Genomic DNA, 22784 nt, shown 5'->3' on the forward strand with positions numbered 1-22784 from the left:
TTAGTCAGGTACATAAATAGGAAAGGATTAGAGGGAAGATTAACACAAAATGCTGGAGTAACTCAGCTGGTCAGGTAGCATCTCTGGGAGAAAAAGAATAGGTGATGTTTCGGGTTGAGACCTTTCTTTAGACTGAGTGTCGGGGGAGAGGGAAACTAGAATAATGAAAAAATACAAAGAACAAATGAATGAAAGGGATGAAAAGAACATCAAAAGCAAAAAGGGGGGGGGATTGGAGGATGCTGGAATAAAGTAGTTAATTGTCTAGTTCTACAAGACACTGGTGAGGCCGCATTCTGTTTCGGACACCTTGCTATTACAGGAAGGAAATCTTAAAGCTGAAGAGAGTGCAGAGAAGATTTATTTTGTTCAAGGTGTGGGATAAATACCAGCCACTGCTGACTCCACCACTCAGCCCTTTGACAGGAGACTGCCTGTTTTCTGCACAAAACAGGACTACCGAGTGAAGCATAATCTCCACTGAAGGCTGTGGAGGCCAACTCAATGGGTATTTTTAAGGCAGAGATAGATAGATTCTTGGGTGTCAGAGGTTATGGGGAGAAGGCAGGAGAATGGGGATGTGAGGGATAGATTAGCCATGATTGAATGGTGGAGTAGACTTGGCTTAATTCGGTCCCTATCACTGCAGGAGTCGGCCATTCGGCCCTTCAAGCCAGCACCGCCATTCAATATGATCATGGCTGATCATCCAAAATCAGAACCTTGTTCCTGCTTTTTCCCCATATCCCTTGATTCCTTTAGCCCTAAGAGTTAAATCAAACTCTCTCTTGATTATTACTGTTTCTCTTTGGCTTTAGGGCTCCTGATATCCCTCCAGATGCAACCGTGATATACGAGATCCAGCTGCTCAACGTCAGAGACGCTGCAGATCCAACACAGCTGACACCATCGGACTGCATACGCATCTGTAAGCACAAGCGAGAGCGGGGTAACTACTACTTCCAGAGGGGAGACTACCGCAGTGCCGTGAAGTCATACAACCTCGCGCTGGATATCCTCAACGTTTCTTCAGAACGTAAGACACGTGCCCTTTAGGCTATTTCGTGATAGGATGTTGTGGGAAGGAACTGCAGATGCTGTTTTCATCCAAAGATGAACACAAAATGCTGGAGTAACTCAGCGGGCTCTGGAGGGAAGGAGTGGGTGACGTTTCGGGTCAAGACCCTTCTACAGACTGAAGAAGGGTCTCGACCTAAAACGTCACCCGTCCTTCTATCCAGAGATGCTGCCTGTCCTGCTGAGTTACTCCAGTATTTTGTGTCAATATTCGGGATATTTTGTGACTCTATTTTGTTCCCATTCTCCTTTCCATTTGGGAGGTCACATTGCAGTTGTACAAGATATTGGTGAGGCTGCATTTAGAGTAACGTTAACATGGGCAGAACCTACTTAGTGAACAGTGGGGCTCTGGGGAGTGTTGTAGAACAGAGGGATCTAGGAGTGCATCATTGAAAGTGGCATCACAGGTAGATCGGGTGGTCAAACAGGCTTTTGGCACATTGGCCTTCATCAGTCAGAGTATTGAGTATAGAAGTTGGGAGGTCATGTTGCAGTTGTGTAAGACATTAGTGAGGCCATGTTTAGAGTATTGTGTTCGGTTTTGGGCACCATGTTATAGGAAATATATTGTCAAGCTGGAAAGGGTGCAGAGAAGATTTACAAGGATGTTGCATGGACTCCGAGGGCCTGAGCTATCGGGAGAGGTTGAGCAGGTTAGGATTTTATTCTTGGGTGCGCAGAAGGATGATGGGTGATCTTATAGGGGTGTACGAAATCATGAGAGGAATAGATCGGGGAGTCTCTTGCCCAAAATAGTGCAATTGAGGACCAGAGGACATAGGTTTAAGGTGAGGGGGGGGAAAAGATTTAATAGGAAACTGAGGGGTAACTTTTTTACACAAAGGGTGGTGGGTGTGTGGAATGAGCTGCTGGAAGAGGTTGTTGAAGCAGGTTGGGGGAGTCCAGAACCAGGGGCCACAGTTTAAGAATAAGGAGTAAGCCATTTAGAACGGAGACGAGGAAACACTTTTTCTCACAGAGAGTGGTGAGTCTGTGGAATTCTCTGCCTCAGAGGGCGGTGGAGGCCGGTTCTCTGGATGCTTTCAAGAGAGAGCTAGGTAGGGCTCTTAAAAATAGCAGAGTCAGGGGATATGGGGAGAAGGCAGGAACGGGGTACTGATTGGGGATGATCGGCCATGATCACATTGAATGGCTCGAAGGGCCAAATGGCCTACTCCTGCACCTATTGTCTATTGTCTATTTTCGCAGTGTTTAAGAAACATTCCGACATACATGGATGGAACGGGTTTCGAGGGATAGAGGCCAAACGCAGGCAGGTGGGACTAGTGTAGATGGGACATGTAAGCCGGTGTGGGAAAGTTGGGCTGAAGGGCTTGATTCAACGCTGCATGACTCTAACTTTCTCTGCTGGCCCTAATGCCCACCGCATTGCTGACAGGTGTTTGCTTTCAGTGTTGATCAACTGACCTAAGTGGGACATTTGAATCATGGAAGCCACAAGTTGAGAAGGTCACAAGCTCAGACCCTTGGGCTAGGGATCTTGGTCCCTGAAATAGGGTGAATGAAAAGAACGTTGCAAAGGCGTAGGCATCTGCATGTGGGACAGAAAGTTAATCTTGGCCACTTATACGGGACTGCAGAACAAAAGGTCATTGGCATGAACTAGTAGTAGGCAAATCAGGGCATCAGATACACAGAGTCCTTTGTGTCCTAACAATGTCTGAAACCACTTCACGGACGATGAATAGGTCATCGTGTGTATTTGTGTAGTTGTGTAGGAAAGTATGACAGAAATCTGCACACAATTATGAGACAAATGAATAGCTAATCTATTTCTGGTGATGCTGACAAAATAACAATCATTTTTCTGAGCGCTGTGTGAACTCTATGCCTCTAAATAGTGCCTGCAATCTTTAACATTTTCTGAACAGGGGCATTGATTTAGCAGCTTAGATAATACGACACTCATTCAGTACCACAGCGAAACATCAGCCACAAGTATTTGCTTAAGATACACATAAAAGGCTGGAGGCAAAGTCGGGTCAGGTGGCATCTCTGGAGAAAAGGAATCGCTGATGTTTCAGGTCCAGGCCTAATTAGTGCAAGATAAAGTCCAGTGAAGTCCGATTAAAGATAGTCCGAGGGACTTCAATGAGGTAGATAGTTGCAGGGGGCCGCTCTCTAGTTGTTGATAGGAAGGTTCTGTTGCCTAATAACAGCGGGGAAGAAACTGTCCCCGAACCTGGAGGTCAGGCAGCATCTCTGTAAAACATGGATATGCGAGTTTCACTTTGAGACCTTTCTTCAGACTTGTCCTGACCCGAAACATCACCTATCCATGCTCTCCAGAGATGCTGCCTGACCCGCTGAGTTACTCCAGCACTTTGTGTCCATTTGTGTAAGACAGATGTTTCATAGAGACTATTGAAGGGTCTTGACCTGAAACATCACCTATTCCTGTTCTCCAGAGATGCTGCCTGACCCACTGAGTTATTCCAGCACTTTGTATCTATCTTCAGTGTAAACCAGCATCTGCAGTTCTTTCTTACTCTATTTGCTGAAGTCCTACCTTGCTGCAAGAGACAACAGTCAACTAAGTGAGGAGAGGATGCTGAGTAGGTTCTAGTTTGCAGACAGAATCTCAGCGGGATCAATGCGCAGGGTGGCCAAAGGCGTGAGCTAGGAGTGACATATTCAGGAGACAATGACACTGTGCATGGCTCATACATTTCACTAGGTGTCAACAAAATAGGCTGAATGACTCAAGAAGAAGCAGGCAGCATCATCAAAGACCCACACCACCCTTTCACACTTTCATTTCACCCGTGTCATCGAGAAAAGGTATCCGAAAAAGGTTGCCCAGGAAAAGGGAGAAGGATTGGGGAATTTTATCATGTATCATGTCCATTGTATATCAATACGATATGATAGAACTTTCTTTATCCCAAGAGGGAAATTGGTGTGCCAACAGTCATAAAACACAACGAGATAAACAAAATTAAAGTGATGAGTGGAAAGTCCAGGATTTGGGATGTGCAAAGATTGGGGAGGGGTTGGGGAGGGACGGGGTGGGGGAAAGGGAGTTAGTCTACTCCAGGACAGAAGGGGGTGGATATATCTATATCTATTTATACACTGTAAATGGCTCGATTGTAATGACGTATTGTCTTTCTGCTGTCTGGTGAGCATGCAACAAAAGCTTTTCACTGTACCTCGGTACACGTGACAATAAACTAAACTGAAATGTACTTACAATTGGAGAATTCAATGTTCATACCATTAGGTTGTAAGCCTCCCGTGTGGAATATGAGGTGCTATTCCTTTGGGAAATACAGCTGGTTCCCTAGTAAATTAATAAAGATCAAAGTAAGTTGAAACGTTACACGATTTCTAACTAAAAGGTTTGTTCTAATGTTTGATGTGTTTGATGATAATTCCAGTTAAACCCACTGCCCAGGAAGCGGCAGAGCTGCAGGAAGATGGGCTGAAGTGTCTGAATAATTTAGCTGCTGCCCAGCTGAAGCTGAACCTCCCTGAAGAGGTGATTGCTGCCAGTGATGCTGTCTTGCTCCTGGATCCCAACAACGTGAAAGCTTTGTTCAGGAAAGGAAAGGTTCAGTATTTCCCCCCAAACCCTTTTGAGAGAAATTATTTGGTCCCTTAATTTAGTGAAAACGTTAACCTCGACCCGAAACGGCACCCATCCCTTCTATCCAAAGACGCTGCCTGTCCCGCTGAGTTACTCCAGCATTTTTGAATTGAATTGAATTGAATCCTTTATTTGTCATTGTGTCTATCTTCGGTGTAAACCAGTAATCTGCAGTGCCTTCCAACACATTCTAACCCATTAATTTTAGATAAACACAAGTTGGATTAACTCAGCGGGTCAGACAGCATCTCTGGAGAAAAGGAACATTCCTTTCTTCCAGAGATGCTGTCAGATCCGTTGAGTTCCTCCAACTTTTTGTGTTGATCTTTGGTTTAAACCAGCACCTGCAGTTCCTTCCTACCCATTAATTTTCAATGTGTTTATTCCCTTCCTCGAGAGCAGAAAAAGATATCAAACCTATTGCATGGGGAATATTCCCATTACTTTCTCAGGAGCAGGAAAGATGAAAGATTTTTTTTTTTTTTTAAATAGGTGTGTCCTTTCTGAAAGGCAAGCAGACTGATTAGACAACTTCTTAACTGAGGTGGTGCTTTAGTTTAGTATAGTGATACAGCACGGAAACAAGCCTTACGGCCCACCAAATCCACGCTGACCAGCAATCCCACACACTAACACTATCCTAAACCTATCCCAGGGTCATTTATATAATTTTACCAAGCCAATTAACATGCAAACCGGCACGAATTTGGAGGTGGGGGGTGAAATCTGGAGCACTCGGAGAACGTACAAACTCCATACAGACAGCACCCATAGTCAGGATCAAACCCAGGTCTCTGGCGCTGTGAGGTAGCAACTCAACTGCTGCGCCACCTATATTTTGAGATAAGATATCAGACGTATTACTTGGGGAATGGCCACTACCATTCTCGGGAGCAGGCAAAATGAAAGATTTTTTTAAAATGTTGACCTTGCTGAAAGGCAGCAGACTGGCTAGTCAACTTCTTAACTAAGGTAGTGCTGATATTAAAAAAAATGTTGCAGACCCATCAATGTACAGGTGTCAGGGGTTATGGGGAGAAGGCAGGAGAATGGGGTTAGGAGGGGGAGATAGATCAGCCATGATTGAGTGGCGGAGTAGAATTGATGGGCCAAATGTCCCAATTCTACTCCTAATACCTGCAGTATGACTTACTTAATGGAGAAGGACTAACCAATGGGCCAGTAGGTGGTGAATGTTGGAAATATCTAATGGATCTGATCATCCTAAAGTGGAACAACTGCTGAGGTCCCCGTATATTAACACTATTCTACACACTGGGGACAATTTAATCAAAGCCAATTAACCTACAAACCTTTATGTCTCTGGAATGTGGGAGGAAACCAAAGCACCTGATGAAAACCCACACAGTCACAGGGAGAAGGTAAAACTCCGTACAGACAGCACCTGTGATCAGGATCAGACCCGGGTCCCTGGCACTGTGAGGCAGTAACTCTATCGCTGCGCCACTGTGCTGCCCTGAAGGTGCATTCAAGTACCACAAAGTACAACAAACATTGGCTTCAACCACGAAGTCTGATGAAGGGTCTTGACCACCATGCCGCACCTATACAAAAAGATGTGTCTGAACTCCTTGCACGACACAACTGGGTCATTGTAATAAGCCCCGTGTACAAACGTAAATGAGACAGGACAGATGCTCAAGCTCCATAAAGTGCACATTAGCCTACATATTAACCGTTGATAATTCTCCGTTGCTTGGAGCCAGTTGCCGTGAGGATTTCCAGCCACTGAACATCAGTTTAAAATGACATATGGCTGTGAGGCAAATTGCCGTTTATTGAACTGCTTTATCCCTCATTCCCGATTCCTTATCTCCGACTTCTGTGAGCACTCTGGCAAATTGATTAGTATTTGATGGGTACCTTTATTCAATGCTAATCAGAAACAGATGCCCACCTCAAGCCCAGCTAACTGAATCGACAGTCTTTAATAATTTACAGATCTGCAGTCATTACTGTCTGATACCAAAAGCGCTCCATAGATGCGGTATTACTCTTAATTTAGTTTAGAGATACAGCACGGAAACAGGCCCTTCGGCCCACCGAGACCGCACCGACCAGCGATCCCCACACATTAACACTATCCTACACACGATAGCGACAATTTTACATTTACACCAAGCCAATTAACCTATAAGACCTGTGTTTTTGAAATATGGGCGGAAACTGAAGATCTGGGAGAAAACCCACATGGTCAAGGGGAGAATGTACAAACTCTGTACAGGCAGCACCTGTAGCCAGGATTCAACCCAGGTCTTAAACCCAACTCTGCCACTGAGCCACCGTGTCACCCTGAAGGTGTGCATTCAAGTACATAGGAAACATAGACAATAGGTGCAGGAGTAGGCCATTCGGCCCTTCGAGCCAGCATCGCTATTCAATATGATCATGGCTGATCATCTAAAATCAGTGCCCCGTTTCTGCTTTCTCCTCATATCCCTTGATTCCTTCAGATCTAACGCTCTCTTGAAAGCATCCAGTGAATTGGCCTCCACTGCCTTCTGTGGCAGAGAATTCCAGATTCACAACTCTTTGGCTGAAAAAGTTTTTCCTCATCTCAGTCCCAAATGGCCTACCCCTTATTCTTAAACTTAAATTATTAAAGGGAGGGTTATTTACCTAAAATTCAATGTTCATACTGTTGTGTTGTTAGCTACCCAAGCTGAATATGAGGTGCTGATCCTCCAGCTTGTGAGAGCTTGAATATGTCCTGGCTCTTTAAGCAGATTCTGTAGTAATCATAAATAATCATAAGAACTTCGAGCTGCAGGGCGCTGGATGATGGGAAAAGAGGATTGTCGTGGATTTACTTTACAATTTGAACAGGCAATGAACCAGAGAGAAACACAGACTAACTGGAGCTGCCGCTGACCTTTAGCTAACCCTGGATTATAGTCAGTGTTGAATGATACATCATTGTGCTTCAAGATGTCCTGTGAAGCTTTTAAAAATGATTTCATTTGAATTAAATTTCCACACCTGCTTAACCAGACAAACTGCTAGTCCTCCCGTCATGAAAGAATAGTAAAAGCTGTTCTATTTATTTTTTGTCTCCATCCTTGTGATTTATTCTGTTTTTGATTGTACTGCAGTTGTTATCAGAACAGGGCGACTATGAAGCAGCAGCAGAGACACTCAAGCGAGCGCTGAAACTAGAACCAAGCACAAAGGTAAAGAAATGCTTTAATCTCATTTTTAATCTTCACACAGATGCACAAGGAAATCAGTGTGTACCTTTTAAAGAGGATTAAAGGTGGCATTTGCCAGTGTGCAATAATATTATTGCCTGAAATCAGGGTGTACTAATAGTACAGGATATATTAGCGGTAGAGTTTCTGCTGCAGTGTCAGAGACCCGGGTTCGATCCTGACTACAGGTGCAGTCTGAACAGAGTTTGTACGTTCTCCCTGTGACCGCGTGGCTTTTCTCCGGGTGCTCCGGTTTCCTCCCACACTCCAAAGACCTACAGGTTTGTAGGTTAATTGGCTTTGGTATAAAAATCGTGAATTGTCCCTGGTATGTATGGGGGTGATCGCTGGTCAGCCGAAGGACCTTTATCCGCGCTGTATCTCTAAAGTCTAAAGGAAGTGCCAGAGCAGCGATACAAAAGGGATATTTGCAGTGAGGTTTAATTATATAAATGCTCTCATTACTCTGGGTAATCAGGCTTTGTTGTGTTCCACTGACCCAAATCCTCCAGTGTCTACAGTAAGAAACAAACATCATTTAACGATCTGAGCTTAAATAACTAATCCGTACCATAACATTACTCTATGAAGTATACTCTCTCCTCCCTTTGTGGCCTTTCGAGTACCAAAGGTTCTTTGCAGCTTGCAAAAGATATCTTACCTTCCCACACAGGAACTACAAATACACAATGCTGCAATATAAAGCAATCTGTGAACAAACTAAATACACTGATGTGCTTCTGAATTACATAACAGCCTGGCACTCTTAAATAGCGAGGCCAGCATGGTGGCGCAGCGGTAGAGTTGCTGCCTTACAGCACCGGAGACCCGGGTTCGATCTTGTCTTCGGGTGCTGTCTGTACGGAGTTTGCACGTTCTCCCTGTGATCTCGTGGTTTCTGATCTGTGAACTTCGGTTTCCTCCAACATTCCAAAGACGTAGTTTGTAGATCAATTGACTTGGTATAAATGTAAAGTGCCCCGAGTGTGTGTGTGTGTGTGTAGGATATTGTTAGTGTGTGGGGATTGCTGGTCGGTACAGACCCGGTGGGCCAAAGAAGGGTCTGGACCCGAAACGTCACCCATTCCTTCTCATCCAGAGATGCTGTCTGCCCCGCTGAGTTACTCCAGCATTTTGTGTCTATCTTCAGTGAGCCGAAGGGCATGTTTCCGTGCTGTATCTCTGAACTAAACGAGAGCATTCCTAGACCAGGTTGTGCTTATACAGGCAGCCATCTGTGAATGTGAATCAAGATAATCCAAGCTTGTTGCCACAAATACACCTCACTGAAGCAGACTGATGAAAACAGAACGTGTAACAGGAACTCATTACTCCACATTCATACTGGATATGGTGGGGTGGGAGATTGCAACCTTCACGTGGTCCGCCCTGTTTCGACGAATGCAATCAACCTGGCGTGCACAATCAAGTAAATTCAAATAGAACAAGTTGTCCTACAGCTTTAGGCTGTGCACGCCATACGCAAGAAGAAGATACTGGATATGGTTGAAGATTTTGCAGTGTGTGGAGCAGTTTATTGCCGGACAATATTTAGAGTGGCACGGTGGCACAGCGGTAGAGTTGCTGCCTCTCAGTGCCTGAGACCTGGGTTCGATCCCGACTACGGGTGCTGTCTGTATGGAGTTTGTTCATTCTCCAGGAGACCGCATGGGTTTCACCTGTACACTAGTTCTGTCCTACACACACACACACACATACACGAGGGTCAATTAACCTACAAACCTGTACATCACTTAAGCGTGGTTGGAAACCGGAGCACCTGGAGGATACCCACGCAGTCAAAACGTATAGTACCCATAGTTAGGATGGTGTAGGTTTACATCAAGAGAATTAACAGCAAATGTCAAGATCATGAAGCATCGCTGTGAAATGTATTGATGTAAACAGATGCCTAATGAATGATTCACCTCGTTGTCAGAGTGTTTTCATGCATGAGTCGAGCAGTTGAATACAGAGAATGAACTTTCTTTTATAATATTCATTTTTCATGTCAGGACCTGTCAATGCATTGTATAAATAATGAACCGTAGTCACTTTTAAGATTGGAAATGCAGCAGCTGAATTACACATAGCAAGATCTCTCAAACCCACAATAAAGACCAAATAATCTGCTTTTATTGATGTGACAAAGGATGAAATATTAGTCACAATGTTGCCCAAACCTACAGTGAATATTCATATGTAAAGGAAGACAAACTCTCTGTTTAATGACTTGTTGGAATGAAGGTACCTCTTTTGAGCAGCACAGTGGCGCAGCGGTAGAGTTGCTGCCTTACCGCGCCAGAGACCCGGGTTCGATCCTAACTAAGGATGCTGTCTGTATGGAGTTTGTACGTGCTCCGGTTTCCTCCCACACTCCAAAGATGTGCAGGTTGATTAATATACAACCTACAAAATTGTAAATTGTCCCGAGTGTGTAGGATAGTGCTAGTGTACGGGGTGATCGCTAGTCAGCGAGGACTCGGTAGTCCAAAGGGCCTGTTTCCACGCGGTATCATTGACTTGGTCTCCACAGCTTTCTGTGGCAATGAATTCCACAGATTCACCATCCTCTAACTAAATAAGGGTGCCACATAAAAACATTCTTGTAAAACATTCTTCACATTCACTTTAACATCAGTGATTGGGATATGTGTCAAAAATTATAGGTCAAGACTGACCCCTGGTGGGGGTTTTAAAAATTCAATTTCTGCACATGGGTCAGGAAATTAAGTGTAGGAAGGTACTAAGATGTTGGTTTATACTGAAGATAGACACAAAGTGCTGGAGTAACTCAGCGGGTCAATGAATGCCTGAAACACACTGCTGGGATTGGTGATACGATAGTGGCATTTAAGAGACAATTGGACAGGTACATGGAGATGCAGAGACTGGAGGAATAAGGATTATGTGTAGATAGATAAGAGATGGTTTAGTTTAGTTTGGAGATACAGCATGGAAACAGGCCCGTCGGCCCATTGAGCCTGTGCCGACCTGCGATCCCCGCACATTAACACTATCCTACACACACTAGGGACAATTTACAATTTTACCAAGCCAATTAACCTACAAACCTATACGTCTTTGAAGTGTGGGAGGAAACCGAAGCACCCGGAGAAAACCCACGCAGGTCGCTGGCAATCCGGGTCACTAGTGCTGTTAGGCAGCAACTCTACCCGCTGTGCCACTGAACCGCCAAGATGGTCTTGGCATCATGTACGGCACAGACATTGTGGGTTGCAGGGGCTTTTCTTGTACTGTTCTGTTCCACATTCTAAGTTCTATGATCTAGGTTTTATGCCTAATACTCAACCGGTGATAATAGATATCTTTTTTTTTTTTTTTAAACCAGGCCATTCATGCAGAGCTTTCCAAACTGGTTAAGAAGCGGGCTGGCCATACGCACGCCCTGAAGGAAAACGTCAGTAGGTGGCAGAAAGGTTCAGCACAGCCCTTGACACATCCTCCAGCTGCACAAGAATCTGCTTCGGTAGACAGTCTGTCTTTTTAACCCAAAATAAGCAGAGCATTCTGAAATAAGCTTGCTTCCTGCCACTAAACTCCACATTGTGTTTCAGGCGGTCCCGTGGAAGTGGCTGTTCGGGTCAGCGATGGTGGTTATTGGATGCATGGTGACCACAGTTGTGTTGGCAGCAAAGGACTAAACAAACAGCAGACTGGCGCAGACACACAATGACCCGAGGAGAAGATGGGTCTCATTTGGATGAGTTTGCTCTGGGATACACCAACATGTACAATTTTCCAATCTTGATATATATTACAATAAGAGGTAGAGGTGGGGTAAGGAGAGAATTGAAACTACATTATTAAATAGCTTTTTGCTCAATTAGAGTATAGAATTTTTTTTTAAGCAGCACCTAAAATCAATACAGAGGTGAATTTGTGTGTTTTGCTTTCCAAACGGAACTAATGTTGAATCAGAGCTGCAACGAAGCAATTCACTATAAAATAATCAATGCTGTTAAACAGAGCTTGTTCATTAGAATGCTGTACACCACAGAGAAGTCATAGTTATAGAATCATAGAGCATGGATTCAGGCCCTTCGGCTCAACTTGCCCATGCCGACCAAATGTCCCATCTACATTAATCCTTCCTCATAAGTTCATGTTATAGGAGCAGAATTAGGCCATTCAGCCCAGTCAAGTCTACTTTGCATTCAATCATGGCTGATCTATCCTTCTTTCTCAATCCCATTCTCCTGCCTTCTCACCATAACCCGATACCTGTACTAATGAAGAATCTCCGACCTGCATTGACCCATATCCCTCCAAACCGTTACTGTTTATGTATTTGTCCAAATGTATTTTAAATGGTGTTATAGTCCCTGCCTCGACTACCTCCTTCCATATACCCACCAACCTCTGTGTGAAAAGGTTCCTATTAAATCTTTCCCCTCTCAATTTAAACCCATGTCCGCAGGTTCTGGATTCCCCTACTCTGAGTAAGAGACTGTGCATTTACCCTTTCTATTCCCCTCATGATCTTATACACCTCTGTAAGATCACCTCTCAGCCTCCTGTGCTCCATGGAATAAAGTCCTATTCTGCCCAACCTTTCCCAATCGTTCAGGTCCTCAAGTCCTGGCAACATCCTTGTAAATCTTCTCTGCATTCTTCCCAGCATAATAACATCCTAGAGTGCAGAAAGCACACATGGGATATCTAACATCGCACAGTAGCAAATATGACAAATCAAATTGTACAAATGCTTAAAAAATATATAGCTGGTCATTGAGCAGTGACTTCCACTAGATACATGCCAATTTAAATAGACATTATTAGATGCCAGGCCAGCACGGTCGTGCAGCAATAGAGTTGCTGCCTCACAGCGCCAGAGATCCGGGTTCGGTCCTGACTACGGGTGCTGTCTGTACAGAGTTTGTACGTTCTCCCCGTGACCACGTGGGTTTTCTCCAAGATCTTCGGTTTCCTCCCACACTCCAAAGACGTACAGGTTTGTAGGTTAATTGACTTGGTATAATTGTAAAATTGTCCCAAGTGTGTGTAGGGTAGTGTTAATGTGCGGGCATCACTGGTCAGCGCAGACTCGGTGGGCCGAATGGCCTGTTTCTGTTCTGTATCGCTAAACTGAACTAAAATTTAATTTTATGCTTTTGGGAATATATTTTCAAGCACATTTCATTGCTTTGAATGTTTTCAATTATTCTACAATTAATAAGACTCCTGGTTAAGATACTTCAGAGAGTTCTCTTCTGCTGATGTACAGTAGACTGGATATCTTTTTTCAGGGTGTAAGAATCGATGAACAAATTTCATGAGTTGGTGTCAGTGTGTTGCTCGACACAAACAATTCTCATGTCAATTAATTTGGGCAATTGCAGCACAGTATTTTATTTTGGAGTCAGTGGGGAGTTGTGGAGGAAGCGAATGAAGGAAGCATACATGAATTTCATGCTTGTTCTCTCCGGCTATTTCGCATGCTTTCAGCTACAGGAGATCGAATCGATTCAATAATTGGCACTCTGCAAATATAGTTATAGTAATATATGTGGATAATCAGTTACCCTGTGGACCTTTCTTCCACTGGACATTTTTAACACATAATTGATGGATTCATTAAAAAAGTGGAAAATAAATGCGCTCTTATCTAATTTGTGTGTTTGCATTCAGTATTAGTGTCGAAGACCTATTTCATTTGTGTAAATGCGCACTGTACATTTTCATTACAAGCATAATTATATGGGTGGCGCAGTGGTAGAGTTGCTGCCTCACAGCACCAGAGACGCCGGTTCAATCCTGACTAAGGGTGATATTTGTGCGGAGTTGCACGTTCTCCCTGTGACCACGTGGGTTTCCTCTGGGTGCTCCGGTTTCCTCCCACATCGTGCAGGTTTTGTAGGTTAATTAGCTTCTGTGATAATTGTCCCTGCAAGATCTACTTTTTTTTTTTAAAGTCTTAGATTTTAGAGATACAGTTCAGAACAGGCCATTCAGCACATCCTTCCTCAGATATGGTGCCCAAAATTGCTCACAATATTCCAAATGCAGCCTTACCAGCGCCTTCTAGAGCCTCTGCATTACATACCTGTTTTTGTATACAAGCCCTTTTGAAATAAATGCTAGCATTGAGTTTGCTTTCTTTACTACCGATTTGACTTGCAGATTAACATTTGGGAATCCTGCACCAGCACACCCAAGTCCCTTTGCACCTCCGATTTCTGGATTCTTTCCCCATTTAGAAAATAATCTAAGCCTTTATTCCTACTACCAAAATGCATGACTCCACACTTTGCTACACTATATTCCATCTGCCATTTCTCTGCCCACTCTCCCAACCTGTCCAAGTCATTCTCCAGAGTCCCTGTTTTCTCTACACTACCTGCTCTTATACCTATTTTCGTATCATCCACAAACTTGGCTACAAAGCCTCGTCCAAATCATCAATATACAATGTGAAGAGTTGTGGGCCAATGTTTTTGTCTTTGCACTATATTGTATGTTTGTTTTTATAGTTTGAACTGTGTAGAATAGAACTAGTATATGGGTGATTGCTGGTCAGCACAAACTCGGTGGGCCGAAGGGCCTTTTTTATGCTGTGCCTCGTTGAAGATGAGACACAAACTATTGCATCCATTGGCACTTTAAATAAAGTTCTATCACAACGTTTAAGAGATATTTGGACAAGTACTTGGATACGATGGATTTAGAGGGATATGGGCCAAGTGCGAGCAGGTGGTTATCTTTAATCGGCCTTTGCTGGACTTCACCTTGCATTAAACATTATTCCGTTTACACAAAAATGCTGGAGAAACTCAGCTGGTGCAGCAGCATCTATGGAGCGAAGGAAATAGGTAACGTTTCGGGCCGAAACCCTTCTTCAGACTGATAGGGGGTGGCGGGGAGAAGGAAGGAAAAAGGAGGAGGAGGAGCCCGAGGGCTGGGGGATGGGAGGAGACAGCCCGAGGGCTGAGGAAGGGGAGGAGACAGCAAGGGCTAACAAAATTGGGAGAATTCAATGTTCATGCCCGCAGGATGCAGGCTCCCCAAGCGGAATATGGAATTATCCTTTATCTGCACACTGTAGACGACTCGATTGTAATAATGTACAGTATTTATGCTGATTGGATAGCACGCAACAACAACAAAAAGCTTTTCACTGTACCTCAATACACGTGACCTTGAATTAAGCTAAACTAAAATTTAAACCAGCCAATAATCCTGAGGAGTGGATGTGAAAGTTCCAAAGGTATTGGATTATCAGACTTGTAGAGTCTGTACTTTATGTAATTAAAGGAGAATTGCAGATGCTGGTTTATACCAAATAGAGACACAACATGCTGTAGTAATTCACCAACAAAAAAGCTTTTCACTGTACCTCAGCACACATGACAATCATAAATAGCACACAACAACTGAACGAAACAATTAAACTAAACCAAACCAAACTAAACAACTAAACTCGACACAAAATGCATGGTGGAGCAGATTTCTGAACTAACACAAACTGAACTAACAGCAGAGGCGAGGGGACGAAGGGCCCGTTTGCACACAATCTCCAAAGCTTGTCATGTGTGCTGAGGTACAGTGAAAATAATAAACTAAACTAATTTAAATTACTAAACAAAAAATAAAATAAACATCAAACTAAAGAACCAAAATAAATTAAACTAAACATCTAAACTAAACATTGAAACTAAACATCTAAACTAAACATTGAAACTAAACATTGAAACTAAACATCGAAACTAAACAACAAAACTAAACATTGAAACTAAACATCTAAACTAAACATCTAAACTAAACATCTAAACTAAACATTGAAACTAAACATCGAAACTAAACAACAAAACTAAACTTTTAAACGAAACTAAATATAAAATGCGTGTTGGGGGCAGATTCCTGAACTAGCATAAACTGAGCTAGCAACAGAGGCGAGGGGCCGAGTGGCGGCGCCATTCCGTCAGGGCCCACGTGATGTGCAGTGATTGACAGGGGAAAGAGCCAATGGACGGCGTGAGGGGCTGGCGGGGGCGGGCGCTGTGGTGAAGGCGGGTCAACGGCACCAGGGGGCGGGATTCCTGAACTAGCACAAACTGAGCTAGCACCAGAGGTGAAGGGCCGAATGGCGGCGCCATTCCGTCAGGGCCCAGCAGCGGCATCCACGGTAGGGGGCAGCATCGTCGGCGGCCGCGGTGGGCGCTAGGGGGCAGCATCGGCGGCGGGTGGGTGGTTGGTCCGTGAGGCGACGGCAGGGGTGGACGGCGGCGGCGGCGGCGGCGGGGAACGACAACAACAACAACAACAACAGCGGCAGCGGAGGCGGAGGGAAGAGCGGGCGGACGGTCGGTCCGTGAGGCGGCGGCGGCGGCGGGGGCGGGAGGAGGAGCAGCGACGCAGCTAAACCATGACCCGTGAGTCTCCGCCTGAGAGGGGGTGGGGGGTGGGGTGGGTTAGACGTGAGGCCGGCCCCACGGTCCACACACACACCGATGCGGGCCCCGATCCCCCGCCAACACCGGTCAGCGAGGCCCTGGCTCCAGACCACCGGACGAGGGAGGCCCGACAGGGTTCGGTTTGGAGGCGGCCGAGATGGGACGGGCCTCACCCAGAGCCGCCGGGTTGACGGCGACCACCGCCATGGCGCCTGCTCCTGCCACGTAAACACCGCGGGATAAAAGTCGGCCCAAACCAGGCGCCCTTAAAGGGGAGGGGTCTTAAAGGGGTCGGGGGAGATTAAAGGGGTAGAGGCAGATTAATGGGGTAGGGGGAGATTAAAGGGGTAGAGGCAGATTAATGGGGTAGAGGCAGATTAATGGGGTAGGGAGAGATTAATGGGGTAGGGGGAGATTAAAGGGGTAGAGGCAGATTAATGGGGTAGGGAGAGATTAAAGGGGTAGGGGGAGATTAATGGGGTAGGGGGAGATTAATGGGGTAGGGGGAGATTAAAGGGGTAGAGGCAGATTAATGGGGTAGGGGGAGATTAAAGGGGTAGGGGGAGATTAATGGGGTAGGGGGAGATTAATGGGGTAGGGGGAGATTAATGGGGTAGGGGGAGATTAATGGGGTGGAGGCAGATTAATGGGGTAGGGGGAGATTAATGGGGTAGGGGGAGATTAATGGGGTAGGGGGAGATTAATGGGGTAGGGGAGATTAAAGGGGTAGGGGGAGATTAATGGGGTGGGGGGAGATTAATGGGGTAGGGAGATTAATGGGGTGGAGGCAGATTAATGGGGTAGAGATTAATGGGGTAGGGGAGATTAATGGGGTGGAGGCAGATTATTGGGGTTGGGCGAGATTATTGGGGTGGAGGCAGATTAATGGGGTAGGGAGAGATTAATGGGGTGGAGGCAGATTAATGGGGTAGAGGCAGATTAATGGGGTAGGGGGAGATTAATGGGGTAGGGGGAGATTAATGGGGTAGGGGGAGATTAAAGGGGTAGGGGAGATTAATGGGGTGGAGGCAGATTAATGGGGTAGGGAGAGATTAATGGGGTGGAGGCAGATTAATGGGGTAGAGGCAGATTAATGGGGTAGGGGATATTAATGGGGTAGGGGGAGATTAAAGGGGTAGGGGGAGATTAATGGGGTGGAGGCAGATTAATGGGGTAGGGAGAGATTAATGGGGTGGAGGCAGATTAATGGGGTAGAGGCAGATTAATGGGGTAGGGGGAGATTAATGGGGTAGGGGGAGATTAATGGGGTAGGGGGAGATTAATGGGGTAGGGGGAGATTAATGGGGTAGGGAGAGATTAAAGGGGTAGGGAGAGATTAAAGGGGTAGGGGGAGATTAATGGGGTAGGGGGAGATTAATGGGGGCAGGGGAGATTAAAGGGGTAGGGGCAGATTAAAGGGGTAGGGGCAGATTAATGGGGTAGAGGCAGATTAATGGGGTAGGGGGAGATTAAAGGGGTATGGGGAGATTAAAGGGGGCAGGGGAGATTAAAGGGGTAGAGGCAGATTAATGGGGTAGGGGCAGATTAGAGAAGTAGGGTGAGATTAAAGAAGTGGTCCTAGTCAATAGTATTTTATTGTCATATGTCCCAGATAGAACAATGATGGACAACGGTGAATCTTTAGTCAGAGGGTGGTGAATCTGTAAAATTATTTGCCAGAGAAGGCTGTGGAGGCCAAGTTAGTAGATATTTTTACTGCAGAGGTGGATAGAATCTAGATTAGTATGGGTGTCAGGAGAATATGGGGTGAAGGCAGGAGAATGGGGTTAGGAGGGTGAGATAGATCAGTCATGATTGAATAGCAGAGTAGACTTAATGGGCTGAATGGCCTAATTCTACTCCTATCACATGAAATTCTTACTTGCAGTAACACGAGTCAAGATAACAATTACCTGTTTCCTTTATCATCCTTACTTTTTTGCATATCTTTCATTCATTTGTTCTATCTTTTTACTTCATCTTATATATCTCCTGACTTCTAGTCTGAAGGAGGGTCTCGACCTGAAACGTCATCCATAAATTCTCTGCAGAGATGCTGCCTGTCCCGCTGAGTTACTCCAGCATTTTGTGTCTATCTTCGGTTTAAACCAGCATCTGCAGTTCCTTCCGATACTAGAGTCAAGAGTTTAGCAGCAGGTAGACGCCATCTTCACTTCATGGTGCCTCGGCCAGGCCAGCAGCACAATCAAGGACCAGTCTCACCCCCATTCACTCCCTCTTCTCTCCTCTCCCATCGGGCAAGAGGTACAGAAGTGTAAACATGCACATTGTTGATAGGAGTAGAATTAGGTTATTCAGCCCATCAAGTTACTCCGCCATTCAATCATCGCTGATCTATCGCTCCCTCAAAACCCCATTCCCCTGCATTCTCCCCATAACCCCTGACACTCGTACTAATCAAGAATCTGTCTATCTCTGCCTTAAAAATATCCATTCACTTGGCCTCCACAGCCTTCTGTGGCAAAGAATTCCACAGATTCACCACCCTCAGGCCATTGTAAGCTGTTTGTAGGGTGAAAATGAGAAGCTAGTTCGACTTGGGTAGGGGAGGAATAGAGTGAGGGGGAATGCCGGGGCTATGTGAAGTGAGAGAAATCAATATTCGTACCACTGGGCTGTAAGCTGCCCAAGTGAAATATGAGACACTGTTCCTCCAATTTGTGTTTAGCCTCACTCTGACAATGGAGGAGACCGAGGACAGAAAGGTCTGTGTGGGAATGGGAAGGAGAATTAAAGTGTCCAGGAACCGGGAGATCAGGTTGGTTCACGCCGGAGCGAAGGTGTTCAGCGAAAAGATCGCCCTGCGGTTGAAGGGGAAGATACCTGGGGAGGTGGTGGGAAGGGATGAGTTAACCAGGGAGTTGCGGAGGGAGCAGTCTCTGCAGAAGGCGGAAAGGGGTGGCGATGGGAAAATGTGGCCAGTGGTGGGATCCCATTGGAAGTGGCGGAAATTTCAGAAGATTTTGTGTTGTATCCGACAGCTGATGGGATGGAAAGTAAGGACTAGGGGGGCTCTGTCTCTGTTGCGACTAGGGGGAGGGAGAGCAAGGGTGGAGCTGCGGGATACCGAGGAGACACGAGTGAGGGCCTCATTTATGATGGGAGAGGGCAACCCCCGTTCCCTAAAGAATGAGGACATCTCGAATGTTCTAGTATGGAACACTTCATCTTGGGCGCAGTTGCGTCGTAGACAAAGGAATTGGGAGTAGGGGATAGAGTCTTTGCAGGAACCAGGATGGGTAGAAGTGTAGTCAAGATAGTTGTGGGAGTCAGTGAGTTTGTAATAGATGTCAGTCACTAGTCTATTTCTTGTGATGGAGACAGTGAGATCAAGAAAGGGAGGATGGTGTCGGAGATGGTCCAGGTAAATTTGAGTGCAGGATGAAAATTGGTGGTGAAGTTGATGAAGTCCATGAGTTCTGCACGGGGGCAGGAGGTAGCACCGATACAGTCATTAATGTAACAGAGATAGAGTTCGGGAAAAGGGCCAGTGTACGCCTGGAACAGGGATTATTCAACGTACCCTACAAAGAGGCAGGCATAGATGGTGTCCATGCAAGTGCCCATAACTACGCTTTGGACTTGGAGGAAGTGGGAGGAGTCAAAGCAGAAGTTGTTGAGGGTGATGTGGAGTAGAGTGTTAGTAGAGGGAAATTGTATGATTCCGCAGTCAAGGAAGAAACTGAGGGCTTTAAGGCCTTCCTGGTAGGGTTTGGAGGTGTAGAGTGACTGAATGTCTATAGTAAAGATGAGGGAGTGGGAACTCGGAAAATGGAAGCCATTAAAGCGACGAAGGGCATGTGAGGTATCTTGGACATAGGTCGGGAGAGATTGGACCAGGGGGGGGATAGGATAGTCGAGGTATATGGAAAACATTTCCGTGGGACAGGAGCAGGCAGAAAAAATGGGTCTGCCAGGGCAATTGTGTTTGTAGATTTTGGGGAGAAGGCAAGAACAGGCTGTGCGGGGTTGGGAAACGATCAGGTTGGAGGCTGTGGAAGGCAGGCAGTGCAGCCAGAAGTGATGAAATCAGTAATGGTGTTTGAGATTAACGCCTGGTGCTCATCTGTGGGATCATCATATTCCTGGGATCATCTCCAGATTCAGAGACCGTTTCTTCCCAGCTGTTATCAGGCAACTGAACCATCATATCACTGGAGAACGGTCCTGACCTCCCATCTACATCGTTGGAGACCCTCAGTCTATCTTTAATCTAACTTTGTCATGCACTAAACGTTATTCCCTTAATCCTGTATCTGTGCAATGTGGATAGCTCGATTGTAATCAAATATAGTCTTTTTGCTGACTGGTTAACACTCAATAAAAGTTTTTCACTGTACCTCAGTACTCAAGCCAATAACTAAACTAGACCTGCCTGCATTTAGCCCTTATCCCTCTAATCCTATCCATGTACCTGTCTAAATATTTGTTTTAATCTGAACTTTTTTGTTTACGTTGTTTACAGCGTACTATGCTCTCATTATCTGTTGAGCTACTGCAAGTAAGAATTTCATTGTTCTGTTTTGGGTCATAAGGCATTGACTTATGAGAAGGAGTTAATCTCCCTATTCCCCTTCAGTTGCTTTACCAGATGTCTGACAAACCTATCGAGCTCCATTGTGCAAGCTACAATTACCTCAATCTTCATAGCTCTCTGGAGGAGGCAATTACTGACTCTTTTCCCCCACCCCACCTCAATCACGTTGAAATTGCTCTATCTCTTGAGGTTGTTGATAAAGAAATATTGAAACCCTTATCATTGTAATCCCTCTGATTAGTTACTCAGATATAGTAGAATATAAATCTGGCTAAAAATTATTCTCAATCTATTACGTGACTGTACATCTAAATGTTGTCTTCAATTTACATTTGAAACGTGGACTTTGTTTGGCCAGTTTATTTAGTCAATGCTTGAGCCCTTATGTCCAAGGATAAATTGGAGCATGACATAATTTTTAGCCACTGGCATCTGTCATTTTTTTATGATCTGTTAGTAATTGGATTATTTGTTGCTGTAATTATTATATGTAATGATCTACAAATGTCAGACCCGTCCTTTACTGCAGTTACAAGATTTGAATTTTGCGTCACTCAAGATTTGATGAATCACTCAATGCAGTTGTACACTTCATATTTGTTAATTTTCTTTATATTGTTAATGGTGTTTGCAATAACACTCAATTACAGTTAGATTGTTGGTACTGAATAAGATTGTCCTAAGCCTTCCTTCTATAGAAATGTTATAAAAATGCAAATTAATGATCTAGTGCCAAAGAGCATCTTTCGCATCTCCAGCATGTAACAGTTACTAGTGTAGGAATTACTTTAGCAATTGTGGTATTGTGCCCTGCTAATCGTAAGGCAATCAGTACTGGGATACAGTGTATTTATGTATAATTAGATTTAAAAGTAGTGAAATCACACCAAATGGACAGTACTCTTGTGAAAATATGAATAGCAGAATGTTAATTACTGTAGGACAACACTTTTTAGCTAGTTAATTTTGTTCATGAATGTGAATCTGCACCTCTGCCAAATTCTTGAATAAGCTACTGTTGTTGATGGAGGTGGTGCTATGCAGTAGCTGACATTCCACTTTATCTCTCAGCTACTACCTGATGATCCAGTCTTGTGCTGAGATATTATTTTATTTGCTATTTGATAACAGGACTTGCAGTTCGAAACAGCTGGATCAACGCATATTAATGTCTTTTGGCAAGTCAGTTTTAGTCTGTGTTTTATTTGAAGCCCCCCGGACTGTGGAAAATAACTTAATAACATAATTGAACCTCGTTTTGAAAGGATTCTGAGCCCCTCTGTTCTTGGATATAAATGAGTTTCATTTTCAATTATTAACAATCAAATTAATTTAGGAATAGGCTTGTTTATATTTGCAACCAGAAAATATGACTAAATTGGTTTCAGTGTGACACATGACAGTTGATTTAATACTGGGCCATTATTTATTTGAAACTAAATGTACACTAGGTTTCCAAATTCATAAGTGAATTGTTGACCTTTTGGGGTGCTTGGAAGCACTGAAAGTGATGTATTATGTTCTATAAAATGTCTATAGTTCATACAAAGCTTTCACTGCTAGCTATTTCACTTCCAGCCATTTTTCAGTTCTATAATTGCCTTTTCGACTATGATTGCATGCAGCTTATCTCAATTACAAATGCCACATTAATGCCACACTGTCAATGCAAGGAGCACTTAAATAGGCCTAAAAGGGGAAGAGGGTATTTTAGATGCATATAGAATCATAGATTGATACAGTGTGGAAACAGGCCCCTCTGCCCAACTTGCCTATAACGGCCAACATGTCCCAGCTACACTAGTCCCACCTGCCTGTGTTTGGTCCATATCCCTCCAACCTGTCCTATCCATGTAGCAGTCTAACTTTTTTTTTTAAGTTGGAATGGTCCCAGCCTCAACTTCCTACTCTGG

The 22784-nt window shown here is 44.6% G+C and overlaps 2 protein-coding genes across 4 annotated transcripts in view; both read left to right on the forward strand.

Moving 5' to 3' along the window:
* LOC116991480 (peptidyl-prolyl cis-trans isomerase FKBP8-like) overlaps positions 1-12013 on the forward strand; it is a 67642-nt gene extending 55629 nt beyond the window's left edge. The window contains exons 4-8 of the mRNA XM_033050109.1: positions 819-1036; positions 4482-4654; positions 7804-7881; positions 11252-11389; positions 11478-12013. Coding sequence (XP_032906000.1) covers positions 819-1036; positions 4482-4654; positions 7804-7881; positions 11252-11389; positions 11478-11564 — 694 coding nt within the window. The 3' untranslated portion in view covers positions 11565-12013. The remainder of the gene's footprint in view (positions 1-818; positions 1037-4481; positions 4655-7803; positions 7882-11251; positions 11390-11477) is intronic.
* A 3928-nt stretch (positions 12014-15941) lies between these two features.
* serf2 (small EDRK-rich factor 2) overlaps positions 15942-22784 on the forward strand; it is a 28366-nt gene continuing 21523 nt past the window's right edge. For 2 of the 3 annotated variants that reach the window (XR_004416819.1, XM_033050228.1), the window contains exon 1: positions 16130-16292. Coding sequence is in view for 2 of the 3 variants with exons in the window: in XM_033050228.1 (XP_032906119.1) it covers positions 16286-16292 (7 nt within the window). In the remaining variant the exon portion in view is untranslated. Of the gene's footprint in view, positions 16293-22784 lie in introns of all 3 variants that reach the window. The other variant, XM_033050227.1, reaches the window with a different exon arrangement.

This window comes from Amblyraja radiata, chromosome 34 (assembly GCF_010909765.2).
Source record: "Amblyraja radiata isolate CabotCenter1 chromosome 34, sAmbRad1.1.pri, whole genome shotgun sequence".
Lineage (NCBI taxonomy): Eukaryota > Metazoa > Chordata > Chondrichthyes > Rajiformes > Rajidae > Amblyraja > Amblyraja radiata.